Here is a 22,684-nt window from a genome sequence, read left to right on the forward strand (position 1 = left end):
TTTTTTTTTTTTTTTTTTTGATTTTTGAGACAGGGCTTCTCTGTGTGGCCCTGCTATCCTGGAACTCTCTCTGTAGACCAGACTGGCCTCAAGTTCATTGATCCATCTGCCTCGGCCTCCTGAGTGATGGGATTACAGGCATGTGTTACCATGCCCAGCTTTCCATACCTCTTCTGACTCCTATGCACACCTATCCTCTCAACTCCACAACTTTCCCATCCAAATTCTATAGATTTACAATCAATGAGCCCACATTAAACAGCACATTATTGCCCACATCAGGACTTACAGGTATCATTTGCTCTCCTGGGGATTTATTTTCTTTTTGAGGGAGAGTCTTGCCATATACCTCACACTGTTCTCAAAATAACTATGTAGCTCAGACTAGCACCAAGCCTGTTGTCCTTCTAGCCTGGACTCTTGAGCGCTAGGATTGCAGACCTATGCCATATCCACCAGCGTCATACTAAGTCTTCCCACTGACATAGAACTCTCTGAGCTTTGTCTTTATATTCCTCTGCCAGCCCCTCCTCCCCATCAACCTCTGGTAACCATTGGAAAATTTCAAAATACTTAGAGACCCTGTATTTCTAAATAACACATGGACAAAGGGAAAAAGTCTCACAAGAAAGGAAAAATTATTTTGAGCTCAGTGAACACAGAAATACAATATGGTAAAAATATGTGCAATACAACAGAAGCTGTGCTCTAAGGAACATTTCCAACCCTGACGACGGCTCTGAGAGGAAGCCTGAGGAACCTGGGAATGCAGCACCATCCCATCCAAGTCAACCTGAAGAAAATAACCAATGCAGGTGAAAGAAAAGTCCCAAGGAAAAGACTTGGAAATAGCTCACTGAGAGTCAGACTAAGAAAATAATGAGGCAGAAACAAAATGGTCCAGCAGTGAGAGTGGAGACATTCCTCTGATCAGAGCCAGTGGACATTAAAGGACGCCAATGAATAAGAGCAGCCCTGTGCCCACAGATCAGACTACATGAGCCACTCCTTCAAAGGCAAGGTCTGCCAAACCTCCGTAATTAGAAATAGACAGGGCATGTTAATAACGATTAAAGAACTCAAATCATGACCACAAACTTTCCAAAACAGTAAGTCTTCTGCCACAGTTATATTCAAACAAATACTTCAGGAAATAATTTTATCAATTTTTTATTTATAGTTTTACATTTTTCTTTAATTTTTTGCATCATTTCTTTAATCATTGCATCATTTCCCCCTTCCCCGCCTCCTTTTAGACTTTCCCATAGACTACTTCTTGATCTCTTTCAAATTCATGGCCTCTTTTTTCATTAATTGGTATATAAATACATATATATACACATACATACATACATACATACATACATGCATCTTTATACATACATACACACACATACATACATACACACACATACATACATACACACACATTTCTAAATGCAACCTTCTCAGTCTGTACAATGTTACTTCTATGCATGTTTTTAGGGCTGACCAGATGGTACTAATGACTAGTTTGTATAATCTTCCCTGGAGAAGACTATGTCTCCAGCTCTGGCATGCCTTAGTGGCCTGTAGCTCTTTGTGTAGGGAGAAGACTTCATGGGATTTTCCTGTCCATGTTAGTATCTCTATTGCTGTTGTTCTTGTTCAGCTCATGTTTAGGTAGTCATGTTAGTGACACTTCATGGGGTAGACTCTAACATTGCTAAGAGACACAATGTTGCAGCCAACTCTCTCTCTTATACCCATTCTGTATGATCTCTTTCATAGTGGGAGAGATCTAAATTCATTCTTCCAAGAGCACATATACAAAAATCTCAACAAATATTAGTAAACTAAACTCAACAATGTCCAGAAACTCAGCCAATGACTTTTATCCCAGATATGCAAAGCCAGTTCAGCATTCAAAAATCAATTAATATAATCCATCTTATCCATGTGCTAGAGAAGAACCATGATTATAAGAACAGCTATAGGAAAAAAATTAATGAAATCTAACACTCATTCATGATGAGAAAGGTTAAAGAAGAACCTTCAAGAAACTAAGAGGAGAATTTCCATCACTTGATAATGTATATTTTAAAAAATTATATTTAAAAAATTATTTTAAAAAATTATATTTAAAAAAGTACAGCATATTTTTAAAAACAGGATATCTCTGTTTGGCCCTGACTAGTTTGGAACTCACTCTGTAGATCAAGATGGCCTTGAACTCACAACAATTTGCTTGCTTCTGCCTCCTGGGTCCTGGGATTAAAGTGTGTGCCACCACAATTGGCTTAACGTTGTTCTTAATGGTAAGAAACTAGACACTTACTTGATAAGATCAGGAAAAAGGCAAAGATGTCTTTCAACCCTGTCACCGCTTTTCAACATACTGGGAATAAAAGATGAGAAAAGGTATACTTACTGATTGAGAAAAACTAAAATTATCTTTGTTTATACATGATTTTATTGTATATGTCAAATAATAAAGGAAAAAAACCTCCTGGAACTAATAATTGATTACAAGTAATCCAGTGTATAGAACAGGTTTGCTATACACAAGTCAGTGACTTCAGTGATAGACAGCAGAAGGATGCAATTTGATATTGAAAATATAATTCCATTTACATTAGCATCCTCAAAATGATATGGAGCTAGCAAAGCTGGAGGACTGACGTTATACAATCTGAAGACTCAACATAAAGTGACAGTAATTGAGGCAATAAGTACACGGCTAGACAAATGGACCAGTGGACCAAGTAGAAAGCCTATGAATTAGTCCACAGCAAGCCACATGATCTCTGAGAAAGGAGCAATGAAGAGAAGACAGCCAACAGATTGTACTAGGTGAACTGGATATTTACATACAAGAATTCTAGGTAAAGATTGGTGTCCTTCAAAAACAAATACATCACAAACGTAAATGTAAACTGAAGAATCTTTTTGAAGTCAACACTACGGTATCTAGCATCCCTTCACTGCCTGCCAATCTCTTTGTTCAGTGCCTGCCCTGTTCCATCATATCTAACACTTTCTGTCGACAAATCTTCCCATGGTCAAGGCTTACAGCTTCATTTTTCTGCATCACACACTGGCTATGATTTTCCTCCTTTGCAGTCAGTCCATCCTGGGACTTGTCTGCTGAACCATCATCATCATCACCATCAGTCTGAGGGATTACATTTGTTTTCTTCCAACTTTTGCCAATAGCATGATTACTTTTGTACTCAAAATGTGCTTGTTATTATTAAAGATGTCTTAGAGGTCTGGAATTGAGCTCCATAGTATAGCACTTTCCAAATATACAAGGCCCTAAGCATCAGCAACAGAATAAAAGATTAGTCTGGGCTTCAGGAGAACTCTGTAGGTGAGGTGATATTACAAACTGAGGCTTTGAAAAGTTGATAACAAGTTAAATAGACAAAGATAAGCAGCGGGCTTATGACATACAGAACAAATATGCAGTATCAGGTTGTATAAAGGATATCTGATTGCTCTATAGGGCTGACATAAGGTATTCTATACAATAGTGCTAGAAGATGGGGCTGTGAGAGTGTGTGGAAAGAAACCACTTGTTAACCTTTCCTGAGAGCTGTGAGAAGAGCCACTAAGGAATTGTCTTAAGAAATAGTTCAGATGGGCTTGGCTTTAGGGAGGTCACTTCGATGGTAGTGTGCCAGAATATTTGGAGGGGGTGGGATCTGGGAACACAATGGAAGGTCAAGTTTGGACTCAGGAGGGATGCAAAGTCAAACAGTGGGTAGGATGAATGAAGAGGGGGAGGAAACTTCAGAGATGAACAAACATCTTTTAGGACTGGATGTTAGAATGGATGTGGGGAGTAAAAGGGGGTTGCCGGGTAGACAGTGAGGTCACTGGGGGAAGAGAAGGTATCAGGTGAGAAGAGATATGTAGGCCAAAGATGAGCTGAGCTGGGTACACCTGTGGATATAGAAGTTGGCACAGAATTTGAGGCCTTAGGGGCAATTGTAAGATCATAACATCTGATCTAATGTCTGTGAGTACTGAGAAAGGCAGAGCCACTGATGGGGGAGACACTGGCTTTGACACTGAAGGAAACACATAAGAAAAAGCACTCAAATATACTTCTATTTAGTGTAAAGACCACAGGAAGCAAAGAAAGGGTGGGAGAGTGTTATGCAAGGAGATTAACAGTGCCAAGTATTTTTGTGGATTCAAGAGGAACAAGGAGAGATATTGATAAAAGATACTTGGTGGTGTTGGTTTGAGTAAAGCCTGTGACATGGTTAGAAAAGGCACTAGTGGATACAGGCTTTGTCAGTTGCTCATGGGTACTATAACAAATTGCTGCGAAGTTGATAGCTTAAAACAATAGAAATGTATTCTCACACAGTCTAGAAGCCAGAAGCCCCAAATCAAGTCATCAACGTTGTTTGTTATTTCCAGAGGGAAAATTCACCACGCGCTTTTCTCTCCCTGTGGATCCATCATGACAGTCTTCGCCTCTGTTTTTCATCTTAGCTTCTCATCTATCTCCCTGTCTTCCCTTAAAATAAAAACAAAACAAAACCAGGATATGTACTATTATTCCCAGAATGCTTTAATCCCAGGATTGGTAGTTGAAGTTATATAGACTTTAGGTCACTTTAGATGACGTTAGGTCACTTCCTGTGATGCAGGAAAAGCATCTGTGCTCGCTGAGGACCCTGTGACTGCTCCCTTAGTGACACTGTGATCTGATCTTTTCAGTGGGTAGAAATGAGATGCCACCTTCCTTATCAGCCCCTTTTTAAAAGTTCAGTTCCAAACAACATTCCAGATAGCCTTCACCCAGGGGGCCTTCAGTCAGTCTGACTTCATTTTCCCTGGTCTCTAGTGGTGCTTGCTGTCCACACCCCTCCCCTTTATTACTTAACTCAAGCTTCCTTGTTCGCTTCAGCAACTCAGCATCTGAAGAGGTTTGCAGCATACTAGCGTCTCCAGTTCTGAATTAGCCCATTTTAAATGAGTGCTTCCTGGTTGCGCTTTTGTTAATCCAGGAGAGCAACCCACTCCTTTGCTGCACTAAGAGGTAATGTCTGTTTTTATTTTTCAAGGTGAGTGCAGGCCAGCTAAGTAAAAAGAAAGATGCAGGCACTTCCCAGTTAAAGTCAGTATCTTTCCTTCCACAGGATAACATTCACATCAATGCCCTTTTTGTTCAGTGTGGTGGTGGATATCAGTCAGCAGTTGTCAGGAGAAGAGAGTGCACTGTGTGATTCATTCTGCTGGCCTCAGGACCAGGGAAGTGAGCCCTGATGAGCATTTGGCACAGACGATAACTTTTGCAAGTGTGTTTACAATTTTCTCATTTAAAGGAACTTGTCACAATGCTCTTGGGGACAACTTCCCATTAGCTGGGAAAGCAGACAGCATGAGACAGTCACAGGTCTCACCATGGGTCTTGCTGAATGAAATTTGCTTCTGCTTCTGATATTTGCCAGGCAACTCTGCAGATGAAGTTCTCCTCCTCCTCCTCCTCCTCCTCCCTCTCTCTCTCTCTCTCTCTCTCTCTCTCTCTCTCTCTCTCTCTCTCTCTCTCTCTCTCTCTGTGTGTGTATGCATGCCCTCAAAGGCCTGCACAAGACACTGGACCTTCTGGAACTAGTCTTGCAGGCAGTTGTGAGTGGCCTGACAATGGTCTGAGTGATCAAATTTGGATCCCCTGAAAAAGCACGCCTGCTTTTATCTGCTGAGGCACCACCTTAGCACCATGCTTGACTTCTTATTTATGTTTAATACATTTCCTGGCACCGAGGTAGGTTAAGTCATTTAGAATCTGTGATAAAATAATTTATGAGGGGCTAGAGAGATGGCTCAGCAGTTAAAAGCACTGGCTGCTCTTCCAGAGCATCTGGGTTCAAGTCCCAGCTAACAACTATCTGTAACTCTAGCTTTAGCAGATCTGATACCCTCTTCTAAGCGCCCCCCCCAGGCATTGTACATGTGTGGTCCACAGATATACATGCAGACAAAACACCCATACAAAATAATTTTTAATTAAAAATTTTGTTCTAAAATGTATAATAAAATTTACGATAAAAATAAAATTGATGCTGGGTGCTTTCTGGAAATTGGGCATTATCTAGGCACCTTGCTCATTAGTTCATCATCATCTGAGGAAGTCATGCAGTGCCCTTCCTATCCAAATGGGGACCATATACTTTGCTTATAAGGACAATAGACATTCAGGGGGTGGTGACTTCCCAGAGTACCTCGGTCTGTGTGATATAACAGTGCTTCAGAGTGGATTTCATAAACAACAGAAATGTCCTTCTCACCATTTGAAAGGCTGGACGTTCTAAATCGAGCACTGGGAACTCTATTCTTCAATAAGAGACTATTTCCAAGTTTTTGGATAGTTCAGACTTCATGTGTTGTAAGAGACAAGAGGGGTCTCCTAGGCCTGTCTTCTAGAGGCACTAATCCACTCTAGTGTGTTCCTCCCTCATGATTTAATCACTTCCTGGAGGCAACCACCTCAACTGCTATCACTTTGGGGATGGAGGCCCCACCCTAAATGCTATCACTATGGGGATCAAGGCTTCAAAACATTTTGAATTTTAAGGGAATACAAACACTCAGATGAGTGTACAGAGCTAGAAGACGACAGAGCATGTTCAGTGTAAGGTTATATTTTAAGATAGAAAGATGATAGACACATTTCTGGTCATGATCAGTTTGCAATCATCGCATACATGTCCAGAAAAGATGGTAGACAGGAATGTTTTGAGACATGGTCAGTTCAGTATTATAATAGGCTGAGTTGACTCTAGGTTGCATGAACAAGTTGGAGTGACTGGGTGATCTTGCTTCATTCTCTGTGAGTTTTTCTACATTCTGAGATAAAACAAAAAGACAAGAAAATGGAGGAATTGCTTAATGCAGACATTTTTTTTTTACCCAAAGGTGCCTGCCTGCTCTAGCTCAGCAGTTAATGATATATGTCTCTGACTATTTGTAAAGCTAAGGTTTAATTGAAAATGGAAGGTGATCCACTCAGTACTTGGCTCAGTAGCATAGATTGGATCAAACTCAAAGACATACATGCACACATGCACTTACACACACACACACACACACACACACACACACACACACACACACTCCTGTATGGAGACTGTTCAGGTCTGGTCAGAGTGTTCAGTAGGCACTGTTGTGAACTAGAAAATACAAGCTCAGGGTAAAAGGTCACTGAATTCACTGGATTTCAATCCTCCTGCAATAATTTAACACCTCCACTTTTCCCACCATGATGTCATTGGCTTCTCAAACTTTCTGGTGTTGAACCTAACTATGCATACATAGCCTTGTAGCTTCTGCCATTTTTGATTACACTGAAAGCAGAAAAGAAATAGAAGCTTTTTTGAGTTTGTATTCTTTTCTTTGCTTTTCTTGAAAAACAAAAAGTTAGAGATCTGGACTTTAACATGAAACTTCCAGTTCTTAAAAATTCTTCTGTCACCAAAGTGGCTTTTGAATATCTGTATTATACTCCCATGTGATATAAGCTAGGTTTTCCTGCAGAAACCAACAACCTTCCCAGGCCAGTGGCTTAAAGTAACCTAATGCTGCCGTCTGCTATTTTCACGTGCCAATGTATGTCATCAGGATTTCTGTTCTTGGAATGTTGTAGGGACCTAGGTTGAGAGGGGCTTTATCCTAACGTCATACTTGTTCGCTTAACCACAGTAGATAGAGAGACCATGAAACTCTCCTGTTGACACTTAAGCCTTCTTAACAGAACTGACACAGGTCAGTTGGGTTCATATTTCCCTGGTCAAAGATGGTGACAATGGGTCACTTCTAATGAAACGGAGGAGCTGCAGTCCTTGTGTGGCCTGGGAGGATTGAAGTGCTGTAGAGTGTCTGTCTCCAAAGACCAGCACAACTTCCCTGCTTTTCTTCAGCTTTTTATAATCTTAAAAGAATTCATACATTTTTTATCATATTTCCCTTCCCTTGCCCTTCCCAGATCCTTCCCACCTCCTTACTCAACCCATATTCATGTTCTTTCTCCTCTCTCCCTCCAAATGAAAACAAAACAAACCAAGAAGACAAAAAAAAAAGAATGAAACAAAAGGCTCACCACACACACGGTCCACTTTGTGTTGGCCAACTGAGGGCTGCCCTGGAGTGCTGCTGACATCTGCAGGGACAGTCCACTGGAGAAAACGGATTTACCCTTCCCCTGCAAGTATCAATTGCACATAGCATCTTGGTTAGGGGTGGGACATTGTGTCCACTTTCCTTTCTCTGTGCTGGGATTTTGTCTGATTTGAACCTGTTCAGGACTTACATAGGCTGCTACAGTCTCTATGAGTTCCTATGTGCGTCAGTCAGTCCATTGGTTCTGGGTGATGCTGTTTTCTTGAAGTCATCCAGCAACTCTGGCTCCTACAACCTTTCTCCCTCCTATTCTCCATAGACCCTGGAGCCTTGAGGGATGGTTTGATGAGGATGTTTCATTTAGGATTGAGGGCTACAGAGTTTGTCATGACAAAGATCCGGGTATGGGTCTCTGTGTTCATTTTCATGCAAGACAAAGCTTCCCTGACAAGGGTTGGGCGAGTCACTGACCTGGGGTACAGCAGTATGTTATCAGGGGCCATCTTGGTGCCGTGTCTGTAGTAGAATGATATTAATAGGTTTTCCACGAGGATCCATGATCTGTGTAGTCCCAGGCTCTTGACCACTTTAGCATTTTTAGATATGGGTTCCACCTCATGGCGCATTTAACCTAAAAAGCTGATTGATTGACATTTGCGACACTATTGCGCCAGTATTTCTTGCAAGCAGGTCACTGTTGCAGGTCACAGGGTTTGTAGCTGCGTGATATTGGTGATTGCGTTTCTTTTCCAATACTGTGCATACTACATGGAAAGTTTCAGGACCATGAACACTAGTCTGTAGGGCTAAAGCTTCCAGTTAGGTACTAGCTCAATTTCAAAGTTTCTCTAAAGTAAAAAAGTTCATTCAAAATTGCTTTGGTTCTTGGAGGATTAAACTTGATCTATCTGGAAATTTTCTATTTTACTTAATTTGGATTAATGGCACTTATTTAAACTCCATCTGCCTGAACTTTGAAATAATCTTTGCTCAAATTCTGTTTATAAATGATTGTGTCTTCCAAAAATCACTGCTCATATATTTAAAGTATGTGTTTATGTTATCCCGTGTCTTATAACTTTTAACTTGTCTCATTAACTACTCTACAAGATAAGAATCTTGTCTTATTGATTTATACTTTTATGCTTGGCATTATATAGAAAAGGATAATTTAATCGGTGCTAATGTGCTTGATGCATTTATCAGTTAGTAGTTTATAAATCACAGTAATTAGGTATCTTGACATTAGGAGATGTCACAGAAGTCGGAAAACACTTCAGATAATATTTTAGAGGTTGCTTATTGTGCACCGTAGAAGATGTAGATAGTCAGAGTTCAGTCTGCCTCAGTTTCAGGTCAGCTCTGGCTTGCACTTGATGAATCACAGGACAATCAGACTTTCTTTTCAAATATCATTTTTCTGTGATGTTTTCACATGCTTTGTTTGGCTGTAAGATTTGGATGAATTTTAACTTAAAAAAAAATTAGGAAGCAAATACAAGTGCTTGGGAGGGATTCGATTGCCCAAGATTTTGCAAAGCCCCAAACACTCTTCAAATTAAGTTCGCCCTAACTCTTCAGCACACACCCTTCCTGGATGATCAGAGAAAGAGTGACTCTCACCCTCATGAAATGCTAAGCGCTCAGGGACAGCGACTTGTGAGGACAGTGCTTGGCCCGGGAAGACGATGTCTATAATTTTATGGCAGAATTATTTCCCCTGGGGAAAGTTTCATGAACACAGTTACTCACTGGTCCAATCCCAACCATGTAAGTGTGATTCCAGAATCAATCACCCTTAAGCTGTCCCACATGTGCTTGTAAATATTTATATAAAGTCCTCTGTAACAGGGACCCTCCTTGTCTTTCTGCTGAGAGCAAAGGTACATGAAGGCATGGCACCTTGTTGGGTTTCTGCTTAGAGGACCAGAGGTTTAAAACTATTACTGGCACTGTGTGCAGTCTCTGCCATGGGGGCAAGTCATTTAGCTTCCGCTGTGTGCAGACAGACTCCGGCTTTGTAAGATGTAGATAAAAGTTCTCACCTGTATCATAAGGTTGTTGTGGAGAAGAAATGAAAGACCACAGGCAGAATTTGTGATACAATGCCAGGCATATGGTAAGCATCTTGCAAAAAGCACACAGTATCATAGGGCTGCTGGGAGGAGTGGTTGCCGTGTAAGCACAAGGCCCCGAGTTCGAATCCTTAGGGTCCACATAAAGCTGTATACAGCAACATGTATCTATAATCCCAGCTCGGGGGAGGCAAGAATAGGAGGGCTCCTGGAAGTTTATGGGCCAGCTGGCCTCTGACTACCACATGTGTTCCCTGATATATGTGCTCCTGGACTAACACATGAACATACATGTACACATACAAATTAAAAACATATGTCACCAATATTATCTTTAAAGTCATACTATCAAAATAAAGGAATACAAATTGCCTCCAGCTGCTCATGCAATAATTTAATACCCACTGCAGTGTTCCCAACAAGAAGTCTGGCTTCTGAGACTTTCTCCCATTGAGCTAAATGCTGAAGGCTGTAGCTTTCACCATTTGTGACTCCACAGAACAAGTATAGACCCCTTTACTCCTGGCATCCCGGGGTGAGACTGAAAACATCTCAAAGCACAACTATTCCCTCATTTCCTTGGAACGTATCCCACCTCTCTCTGAAGCCCCCCTTCTACCTCCCCCCCTGCCTTTCAACACCGACATTTTGGAAAGACTCCCCCTATAGATGTGGCTTGAACTGCGTCCAGTTCCTCTTTTCTCTTCAGCACCTGGAGAACACAGTAATTTGACAGCTCTGCCCACTGCAGTGTCCTGGCTCCTGGAGTCCAAAACTGACAACAGAGAGAAACAGTCAAACTGACCTGCCCCCTTTAGAACTCTCTAGAATCGTCTGATTGTTGTGCCACTTTTTGTTTCCCCTTTAACTCTTGTTAGGCCTTTGGTGAAATACACATTGGCATCTTTATCTCTTCTTACTGTTGAGGAAAACGAGTCTCTCGGAGTTTGACTACTTGTCCAGCATCCTGTATTTTAAAGGATGTGGTAGATGAGTCAGGATTTGTCATGACTGTCTTCACAGTCCCTGAATTTCATTGCCAGACTTGTGAATAATGTCAGGAAGTAGAGATAAACTATTAGACTAGTAAAGATCACTGGGCACACTTTATATGAAAGTCTTATTTGTAAAAATGAAAAGAAATACAAAACATAGCTATTCTCCTGTCAGGATGGTTTTAATATCAGACACACAGGCATAGTGACACAGTAAACTGAAAGATAACAGCAATCCATGTTTTGTACGGGATAGAACTCCTAGTTTTCCTCTTTACAATCATCTGCAGGCACATGGATGTAGTTATATGGAGGTGGCAACCTAGGGGTAAGAAGAGCTAGTGATAAAGAAATGTAGATGTAACCAAGATGGAAGACATGTCTGTAGATTTTTCTGCATCGAAGCAAATGTATTAACATATTGTGGGCCTGAGGCATAGACATCGGGTGCAAGAAACAAGAGTCTGGGGCAAAAGTAGGAGTGGAGAGAAAGGAGGGGCAGGAAGAGGGGCTGGGGATGTAGTCCAGTTGGTACAGTGCTTATCCAGCAACATAGAGCCCCAAGCTTGGTCCTCACACCACACAAACCAGATGAGATGAGACAAACCTTCACTCTTCTACTCTGAGTTGGAAGTTGATGAATCAGACAATGTTAATGTCATCCCACACTACACAGCAAGTTCAAGACTGTCTGGGCTACAAAAGACTCTCATGGGAAGGTGAGGGTGGGTCAGAGAGAAAGGTGGAAAAGAAATATTCTTTTTAGGCATATGGATAATTGAAATATAGCTAGAGGAGAGTAAGGTTGCAGGGAGACAGCTTCGGGGTTGGCAATTCTGGGGGCCTTGCATAAGAATAACAGAAATTGTCTTAGATGCTGAGACGTCCCGTCAGTTCACAAGTACAAAATGGTGTCCTCATGAAGACAGCCAGCCCATAAACTGAAGCAAGAGAGCATCCTAAGTGAGATGTCTTTTGTTCTTTTTCTGCACAGATTGTGGGCTGTGATAGACAGCTGGGAAGTAATGCCAAGGAGGACAACTGTGGCGTCTGTGCTGGGGACGGCTCCACCTGCAGGCTGGTGCGGGGTCAGACCAAGATGCACCTGTCTCCTGAGAAAAGTAAGTGTTGAAACCTCGGTCTATAGTACCATAAGCAAGCTGTGTTTTCCACTCCGACCAGAACAATATATTCCTAATGCTGAACTCATCTGAATGGAATTAACATTAGCCAGTTTTCAGAAAGTCATTTCTTTTTTTTAAGTTATATTTTTCAAAAAAAATTTTTAAAAGAGCACATCAAATCTTATTCTTCCAACTCTTTGATGGCTCCCCCCCCCTTTTTTTTTTTTTTTTTACCAATAGCTAGTAAAAAGTCTTACTATTTTTTAAAATACCTGGTAGTCAATTTTTAAATCGCCTAAAATATTCTTCAGGTAAACTGGGGTTATAATTTCATTTTATTTGTCGTCTTTTCATTGCTGACAAGATGGAAAATGACATCATACTTGTCTTATTTTCAGTTAGTCAGTTGAAGCCATTTTTCTGCTATGCCATTCCTTAACTTTTATTTCTGTAAACTCTGTGTACTAGGAATGCTGGTCTTCAGTCTATCACACCTATTTCAAATGCAGCTTCAGGCTCTTATTTGTCTTTACTTTTGCTTGTATGTTTTTATTTTCCCAGTTCAGCAATGTATCTCTTAATTCAGAGGCTAACTGTATGTGTTAATGGCCAGCTAGTGACTATTTTAAGCTTTTCAGGATATAATGTCTGTGTTGGGGCCTCTCAAAATCTTTGTCCTATCAGAGCACCCATAGGCAAGCACATGTAGCTATCCATTTTGTTTTCTTTTGTTCTCTACCATCCTAGCTTTGTAATATTTACTTACATTTTATGCACATATGTGCCTGTATGTAGATACATTTAACACGTGTCTATGTATCAGAAGAAGAGAGAAGATCTTCTATGTGATAGAAGTCACGGGGGTCGGAGGAGAGAAGAGCATGAGATCCTCTGAAGCTAGAATTACAAACATCCATGAGCTGCCGTGTGGACACTGGGAACTGAGTTCGGGTCCACTGTTAGGGCAGTAAGGGATCTTAACCACCCAGAAACTTCTCTGGCCCCAATTTCCTTGTTTCTTGTGTTCTACCCTTAAATTTTCTATTTAAATTTTCGTTTTCATGTCTGGTTGTTATATGAAGGTGGATCTTATTTATTCCTAGGTTGAGGAGACCATTATGGGAATGGAAGGGAGGAGGGAATGAAGGGATAAAGGAAGGAGAGTCTAGGGAGCAGGGAGGACAGGAAGCAGAAACTAAAGGAGGATTCGATCATGCAAGAAGAGGAAACAGAAACTGAAAGTGTGATGTAACACTAGAGGGGAACCTGCCATTGTGTGTGTGTGTGTGTGTGCACGTGCATGCGTATGCCATACAGCCCAGGCTGACCCATTTGAAGCCTGCTGAGTGCTGGAATTCTAGGCATGCTCCATCACACCAAATAAGCTGGGCTTTATCGAGGTTCTACTCATTTGCTGCTCAAAGCTGAAAAGTCCATTGAAAAGTAGGAGATAAGACAGAATGGTATTCAGTTGTCAACCATAAAAACTGTCACCAGCCTGTTTTATATTCTGGGTTATATGGAGTCATCAAAACATTTTAGCAGTGGTATGACGTGGGAGAACCTGCAGATCACTGCCAAGAATATTCTGGAAGCAGGGAGTTCAAATAGGCAACTATGTTTACACACCAAGGAGAAGAAGAGTAGGTAGGTCAACACAGGATTTAGGGAGAGCAGGGTCATAGAAGCCAAAGGAATCAGTCATCTTGAGAAAGTCATGTGAGCTCTGCCAAATGTTCTTGTGAAGATGACTACAATCCAGGATACACACACACACACACACACACACACACACACACACATTTAATTTTAGCAGTATGAAGATGATCTGTAATATCATAAGAGTGGCATTGGTGAATTTCAGATGCATAAGCCTGATCACAGTGAGTCGATGAGGGACGAGAAGATGAGAATGGGTGGAGGGGTTTTCCAAGAGTAAGGAGGGAATAAATTCAGGGCACAACTGGAGAACCTGGTGGAAAATGACATGCGTTCTATCCTCTTGGAACTGATAGGCTCTTCTTTGGTGGTTACAGAGAATAAGGAGAGGGATGTGCTCACTGGGTGGAAAGGAGATGGAACTCACTAATGACAGTAAGAAGACAGAGGGATCATGGGGAGGGGTAGCTAAGACTGGAAACGAATTCATGGAGGTTCCCTTCCATAGACTTCAGTAGATGACCCTGACAGCTGGTGTGCCAAGAGGAATGCACATATCCCAAATCCACTGAGACCCAGATAATAAACTTTAGAGTTATACGTGTCCTCTGAGAAGAAGCGTCAACTTCTCAGAGTCTCCAAGGACTTGTCAAGCTGGGGGAGCTTCTGCCCTGCTGTGTGCTGTCTTCCAGGACTCCAGCTCTTCTCTCTCCACATCCTGAGACCATGCGTTCATCTTTGTGGCTATAGAGTTGAACAGTTAGACGTCACATCTACTACCTGGAAGAGATGGCACTGAGGGCTTTCAATTCTGTGTCCTTTATTCAGAAAGCAAAGTCATCCCCTTGGACTTCTGTGTCACTGAGCCAAACTGTAGCATGTGACACGATTGCTTTCTGAGGAGGTAAAAGCCAAGTGCTAAGCCTCCCACCCAATGTTATCACTGATACCAAGAGGACATAGTACTTTATTCATATCAGAGTTCTCCTCAGATGTCTGATGTCGTTTCATTTCACTCGATCTCTTGCACTCCAGCTTTGATATTGTCAACCCTATTTTGCAGGGGGAGGGAGATATTAAACACCCAGAGATGTTAAGAAATGTCTCAAAATTAATTTTAGAAAATAGCTTGAGAAAGGGCTTTAAGAGAGCTACTGATGAGTGAGGGGGAAAGGATCAGAGAACAGACTGAAGGAGAAAGCAAAATTGGAGGAAGAACACATATCAGGTAGTCTGAAGAGACAGGCGGGACTCTGACAGGTGGCTCCAGGAAGGCACCCGGGGGGAGAACACTAACACAACAAAACAAGTAGTTTTCTCATTGTGACAGGAAGCAGCTAGAGGGAGGGATGGCTTTTAGGTCTGAAAATTCATCAGAGAAGACTTCACTTTTATCAGAGACCAAAAGAAGTTAGATACCAAGACCACTCGAATTGTACCAAAACAGAAGCCCATGGAACTGTTTCCTAAAGCCATTTATTGGATTTGTGTGCGTTTGTGCGTGCTTAAGGGGCCTGTCTACCAGTGCACCGTTCTTTGTATGAGTATGCAGCAGGGGTACATGTTCCAGTGAGTGTGCATATCCAACTATATGCACATGCATAAGGAGGCCACAGGTTGTCATCAAGTGTCTTAACTGCTTTCAGTATTTGAGACAGGGTCTTTCACTGAACCTGGAGCTCACAAATTCATCTAGGCTGGCTGGTCAATGAACCAAGCCCAGAATGCTCCTGTCTGAATCTCCTAAATGCTAAGATTACTGCCATGGGTCACTATGCCAGGTCTGGGTGCTGAGGATCTGAACTAGGGCTCTTTAGACTTGTGTGGCAAGTATTTTGCAGACTGAGCCATCCACAGCCCTGTTCCCTGCTTGTGATGAAAGTCCTTCCTCCCTTTCTCTCCCCCTAGGTCTAGATCTAGATTTTCTTGCATTTCATCCCTCCCTCCCTCCCTCCCTCCCTTCCTTCCTTCCTTCCTTCCTTCCTTCCTTCCTTCCTTCCTTCCTCCTTCCTATCTTCTTTTTCTCTCCTCTCCTTTTATCAGCTGTCAATCCTTATGAGATTCTATTAAAATATTTAATTGCTTTAAAAGAAATGAGGAAACAAAGCTGGTTGGGTGTTGAGTATGGATCTGGGAGGAGTTGGTAGAGAACTGAATGTGACCAAAATAGGACATATGGAATTCTCAGAGTACTAATGAAATGTTTTCTTTAAGTTAAATCTTTTTCTCTAGGGTGTGTCTATAAACCCCAGATTTGTCATTCTGGCTTTCTCTTCTTCTCTTTTTCTTTTGTTTGTGTATGGTATGTACATGTGCTTGTACATGTATGTGCAGGTACAAACACCCACCTGGACATATGTATGCTGAGGCCAAAGGAAGACTTTAGAAGTCGTGATTTGTCACTATCTACCTCATTCCCTTATGACAGGGTCTCTCACTGTGTTTGGAGCTTGCCATTAGGCTGGCTGACCGGCAAGCCCCAGAGATCTTTCTGTCCACTTGGGATGCTGCCTGTTAATAATCCTGAAAGTGTCTAGTGTTTTGGCCTAGTTTCTGTTCAGGAAGGACATCCAGAGTGCTCAGGCAGATCGTTTGCAATAAGATATGAGTGACGTGGTAAACGCTGGCATTTCATAGCCCCCATGCCAAGGTTAAGGCTCTGTAGCATGCATCCATAAAAGCATGGTGCTTTCAGTTCTTGATTCTTTCTCTTGGTGGCCCCATCCTGTCTGCTGTGGCTCTGAAACTGGCCAGCTGAAGCCAGTTTGGCTGGGAGTTCCCTCAACCATATGGAAGCACTTCCCTATAATCATACTTTGTGTGAAAGAAATGTGGGAACTGAAGCCATGGCTCCCCTGAGCGTGTATCACTGAGCCTTACAGGGTCCACGTCGCTCCTAAGCCAGTGTCTTGCCAAGCAATCATTCCTGCCTTCCTCGGGACTCTCCTTGAGTCAAGACATGGTTATGAGAGGCTATTGGCACAGCCTTGCACTGGATAAAGTGCAGAAGGCTGCATACAGGATATCAGTTCTTTGCGCAGCGAGGCAGATACAAGGTGTAAGAGCCCGGAGCCAAAGCCTTAGCTATGAGAAAAATCAGAAATGAATCCAGATACAACACACCAATTTCCTGTTCAGAGTCAGGCAGAGACTGCACTAACAACCAGCATAAATAGATTTGCATGTTGGAAAAGAAGCTGGAAGCCACTCAAGTTCCAAGGGATAAAACTCTGGTGGTCTTTAGTAGAAAACAATAATTATGTACAATATTTTAAATGGTGAGCTTGGAGAGATTGCTCAACGGTTAAGAGCACTTGCCACTCTCGCAGAGGACCTGAGTTTGGTTTCCAGCGCCCACATCTGGAAAGTCATAACTGTTTGTAACTCCGGATCCATGGGATCTAAAGCCCTATTCTGGCCTCTGAGGAAGACATTGACATACATACAAGTACACACAAAATAACGTAAAATCAACCTTGAAAATATAAATGAGTAGTACTTTAATTGACTTATAATTGTTCAGAGTAAAAATGTTCAGAGTAAAATGTAATTTTTCGGTTTTGTTTGTTTGTTTTTAAATAACGTGTTATTTAAAAAACTTTAAAAATGTATATGTATGGGATTTTTAAATAATTTTTATTTTGTACTGATTGTCTGAATTACATGTATATCTGTGCATCACATGCATGCAGTTCCCACAGAGGCTAGAGAAGAATGTCAGATCCCTTGGACTGGTGTTAGAGGATTGTGTGTGGCCATGTGGGTGCTGGGAATCAAACTCAGTCACCTCAGGATGAGCAGCCCGTGCTCTTATTCACTGAGCCATCTTACCAGCCCAGGGTAATGTTTTGACGTATGTATATAATGCAGAATAAGTCAAGGTTATTCACATAAAAACAGCAATAAAGAAGCAAACACATTTATCAGGAGTCTTGACATGTGCTTAGGGACGGGCTTCCATGCTTGCCCCTTACTGTGGTCTCATCGACTGCAGGCACAATGAGGCGAGTAAAGAAGCCCTGCTTGTCTGGTCTGGGATCTTCATCCATTTTGCCTAAGCTTGTTGGGTAAGGCCCAGTGGCAATGCCAGTTCCTCACTCAGGCTTGGACACTGTGGTGATAACCATGCCCTCAGCACCATGATGCTCATGGTATGGGCTGGGTGGACCACGAGGCTGCCTCACAGTGTAATTAATATACATGAGTTTTCCACACCACACACTGCTTATTGCAACTTTGCCAGGCACTCCTCAAGGTAACATACAAATTCAATATGACCCATGGGATCGGGATGACTGAATCTGAGATAAAGAATTTGCTAACAGGTAAACAGATTGGTTTATTCTTGCCTCTTTGTGACACGTTTTTGCCTCCCCATGATAATCCTCTGACACTGGAACAATCAAACACAAGTGGTTGTTGCTTAATTTATTTATTTTATGTGTATGTGTGTTTTTCCTGTCTGCATGTATATGTGCACCACATGTGTGCCCAGTGCCTGGGGAGGTCAAGAGAGGGTGTTGGATCTCCTGGAACTAAGTTGTGGGTGGTTTATGGGTACAGAGAACTGAATCCCAGCTCTGTGGGAAAGCAACAGTGTTTAGGACTGAGTCCTCTCTCCAGACATTGCTACTTTTAATGGATGGCTCCTCCCATTCATAGAACCTACATGTGATACAAAGCAAATAGCTTGGAACTCGAAATTCAGAATTAGTACCTGCCTGGCTCATTTGCATGTTTCTGCATATCTTCTAGCTTTCTGTTGAGAGAAAGTAAAATGCCATGTGGACCTTGTTCAGAAGGATTGTCATAGCTTATGTTTCCACAGCAAAGGAGGTAGACCCTGAACTTCCCACTTTTCTTGTGGAAACAATGTTGTACTTCTGGTAAAATACACAGCCCTTCCCAAAGCCTGTGTCACCAGACCTCCACAGGGTGCCCTGTCGCCATCTGCCCTGTCACATATTAAGGTACAATCACACAGGGTTTCTGAACGACTCTAGAAAGCCCAGGGTCCTTTCTATTTTGGTGTGCTCTCTCTTTCACCAGCCCCTTCATGTCCTGGAATATGCTTCTTCAGCCTCTTAGCATGGCCATCAGGTTCTCAGTCTTCCGTTCCACCTGCATCTCAGACCATCATTTAGATATCTGCCTGAAGCCAGCCCTTCTTTTTCGATAATTCCTGCTTAGCCTTTGATGAAGAAAGCACCTGCTGCCATGGGTTTAGCTTGCATCTCGCACTAGTAAGGCTTTACAAGAGTCAGCGCCACATATGCTGTGATGTCCATTTTATTCCTAATGCTGGGCCAGTGTCAAGCACACCATCAGAGGTCAATTAACATGGAACTAATGAGTGTACACACTTAGCCAGGCGTGGTGCTGCTTCCTGCTATGATGTCAGTGGTGCTGGATGGAGTTATGCAATAGGCTTTGCCTAGATTCCAAAGGCCATTGTCATAATCCCAGCTTGGCTGCCAGCAGTTACGAGCACAGGCAAGATGCTTCCTTGCCTGAGACCTTGGTTTTTTCATCTTCACAGTCAGAGTGTTAGCACAGGGGAGTTCTGAGACCTTTTCTAGGGCTAGGGCTCTAAAAAAGGTACTTATGCCTTGTTTTTAAAAATAAACTTTGGGATTGAATAGGGGTTGGAAAAATGAGACTTAGAATCTTATATGAAATAGTTTTCCAAATTTTTCCTGAAAAGATTTCAAGAGCCTAGGGAAGGTTATATGCCTCACAAAAACGAGTTGGTGTGAAGTTACCTTTTTTGTCCTGAAATCTCCTTGGTTACTTTTGTACTCTACATGTCACTGCCAGTACCTTTTTATTAATATACTGAGCTCCTGTTTTGGTGTGTCAGGCCACTTCACACTTAGTTCAGCCCCTGGCCCATGGTATGTTCTCTGTGAAATGGTGTTGTCTTAACCTGAGCGAATGTGAAGAGCCCACTTGGTCCAACAACTCCACAGCAGCAATTCGTAGGAACACTGAATAAAGTGAAAACCCACAACAGCTTCCAGTGTCACCCAGGAGACGTGACATCCGCCACCCAGATGTAAGTGCTGGGTCTAATTAGTGCTAATAGTTGTCAGGGCACTGCTGCTGCTGCTGCATTTGACAAATGGAGAAATAATCTTAAGAAAATGGAGTACTTTGTTTTAGGTTTTGCAGCTCATGAGTAGCTAGAATGGTTTGGCTTCCAGTCTGTGTACTCAGACACCCTCCCAAAGTATCCTGAAAAGACAGCTGAGAAAACGTGAGGTGAAATGTACCCAAGATGTAGAGCGATGGGCTAGAACAGAAACAGAAACAGAGGTTGGTAAGGCTGCCTCAACCAACATGCCCCTATTTCTCCTTGGTGGAACCCAGCTTAATGGTTTCTAATCCAGCATTCAAATCAAGATCACCTAGACAGTTTGTCCCACCTTAGAATCCTGAGCTCTGCCCTACAATTTCCTGGTGGGGGAGGGGTCAAAGGATCTGTGGATCAGGCGATTGGGTATACCATTAGATTTCCCAGGCGATTTTTATACCTCTGGGCAACACTTACACTTATCAGCCTCAGTCAAGACAATTGACGAAGTAGTTTTTGCCACTCTTAATTTCTTAGATGCCACATTCATGCAGAAAGGAAGAGGCAAGTAGACTTTTATGGACCATTTGAGCAGAACTTTTCTAGTTGAGATTGCGTATCGGACCTCTTTCCTGGTATTCTCCATTGAACAGTTAGCGTGGGACTAAGCAGCATCGCGTATCTGACTACACACACTACTGGTTGCCTCAATCTTTTGAGGTAAAGGCATTGTAAGCCAGTAAATACATGTCTCCAGGTTCAGAGCACACAGAGGCCAGGCACTTAGCAGTGCTTGACTTCCATGATGTAGCCTTATGGCTCAGGGTGTGGGCTGGGCGAGGATGCGCTGATCCATTTCCAGCTTGTAGCGTGTTGCTCTCATCAAATCAGATCCTTGCTGTATTCCTACCCGCTTTGATGCTCTCTGCTTCTTGCTATTCCTTTTCCTGCTTTGGCTCCTTGGCTTCCTTCATCTAACCTACCTCCATTTGTGGAATTCAGCCTGGACACCTCCTGCAGCTTTTGAGTCTGGGTGATGACACCCTGACTCTCTGCACTGCCAGCCACTGCACCATGGAGTGACAGCTGAGCTCAAACAGATTTTATTACTGTAGTTTTAAAAAGCTGTCAGCCTCTGCTTGTCATGATGTGACAGACGGTGCTTCCTTTAGTCTAAGCCATGCCAAATGATTTCAGTTATGTCGGAGTAGTAACCAGCCACCATGGTCTTTCTGATAACAAACACTTTCATGCCTGTTAGTCCCATGCAAAGGTAAGCATATTGTTTGTAGTTTGGGGTCTATTGTGAACACTAGTTTCTGTGCAGATCCCTTCTTCAAGAAAATAAACTCATATATTCTGTTGAATGATGCATACATGTGTGTGCAAACTGTGGGGATATGTGTGTGTGTATTTAAATAATAGGATGAGGGATAACTCAGGGTTTCTTTTGCTGGGATAAAACACCATGACTTGTGGCAACTCATAGAGGAAAGTGTTTATTTCATCTTACAATGCTCAAATCACACTCCACTGCTGAGGGAAGGGAGGGCAGGAACCTGGAGCAGGAGCTTGTACAAAGGCCATGGATGGATGCTTTGTACTGGCCTGATCCTCATGGCTTGCTGGGCCTGCTTTCTTATACAACACAGGACCATCTGCTCAGTGATGGCACCACACAAAGTGAGCTGGGCCCTCATTAATCATTTAGAAGGAAAATGCCCTATAGATTCTCCTCTAGCCAACCTTGTAGAGGCATTTTCTCAATTAAGATTCCCTCTTCCAAGATATGTCTAGGTTTCTATCAAGCTGACAAAACCAACCAGCACAAGGGGTAAAGAAAAATAACATGAAAGTATCTGAACAAAAGAGTGTTTAACAAAAACTCCAGCCAGCAAAAAAGATCACACTGACACACAAAACATACAAAAGTGCATACAAATAAACACATGCAGACACACACACACAGAGGAAAGTGAAGTTGTTGATATCAGGGTCTCTGGAATACATTTTCCTTGTGTTATCATGAAATATATATTACAAAACCAAAATATTAAAAATATAAATGTTGGCAAACTTCTACTTGGACTTACTAAGTAAAAATAAGTATTTTGATATAGATTACAACTCCCAGGTGGGTCTGCAGTTGATGCTTATTTAATCCTTACTATTGTGAGGACAACATTTTCCTAGACACCTTTTTATTTGAAATAAGGTCTCACATAGCTAAGAATGACTGACCCTATTGCCTCTACCTCCATAATGCTGAGATAGTATGTGTGCACCATCACACCGAGCTCTATTTCCTAGGTATCTTGCGGCTTAGCAAAGCCATGATTCATTACATGAAACTAGAGATTGAAAAACAATAATAATACGGAACAGCTGGGTTTGAACAGTGTTTGTGTGTGTGTGTGTGTGTGTGTGTGTGTGTGTGTGTGTGTGTGTAAGCCAGTGGCTTCAAACTCAATCATCTGGTGTGGTGATTGTAAATCGAATAGTGGTGCCATGGAGAACATATATGGTGAACGCACTGAGGTACAAGGTAAGCCAGGCTCTCAGAAGGAGAGCTAAGTGTAGAGATGTTTGGTTCAAACCTTGGATGTCTGGCTTAGGAGTTCCATGACCCTGGGCAAGTCACTG

The 22,684-nt window shown here is 42.2% G+C and overlaps 1 protein-coding gene across 2 annotated transcripts in view; it reads left to right on the forward strand.

Annotated features, from left to right (window-relative positions):
* Nucleotides 1–22,684, forward strand: part of Adamtsl3 (ADAMTS like 3) — a 270,398-nt gene that overhangs the window by 117,107 nt on the left and 130,607 nt on the right. For both annotated transcript variants that reach the window (XM_029480045.1, XM_021167800.2), the window contains exon 7: nucleotides 12,180–12,306. In XM_029480045.1, the coding sequence (XP_029335905.1) occupies nucleotides 12,180–12,306 (127 nt within the window). The remainder of the gene's footprint in view (nucleotides 1–12,179; nucleotides 12,307–22,684) is intronic.

The sequence above is a fragment of the Mus caroli genome, chromosome 7 (genome assembly GCF_900094665.2).
Source record: "Mus caroli chromosome 7, CAROLI_EIJ_v1.1, whole genome shotgun sequence".
Lineage (NCBI taxonomy): Eukaryota > Metazoa > Chordata > Mammalia > Rodentia > Muridae > Mus > Mus caroli.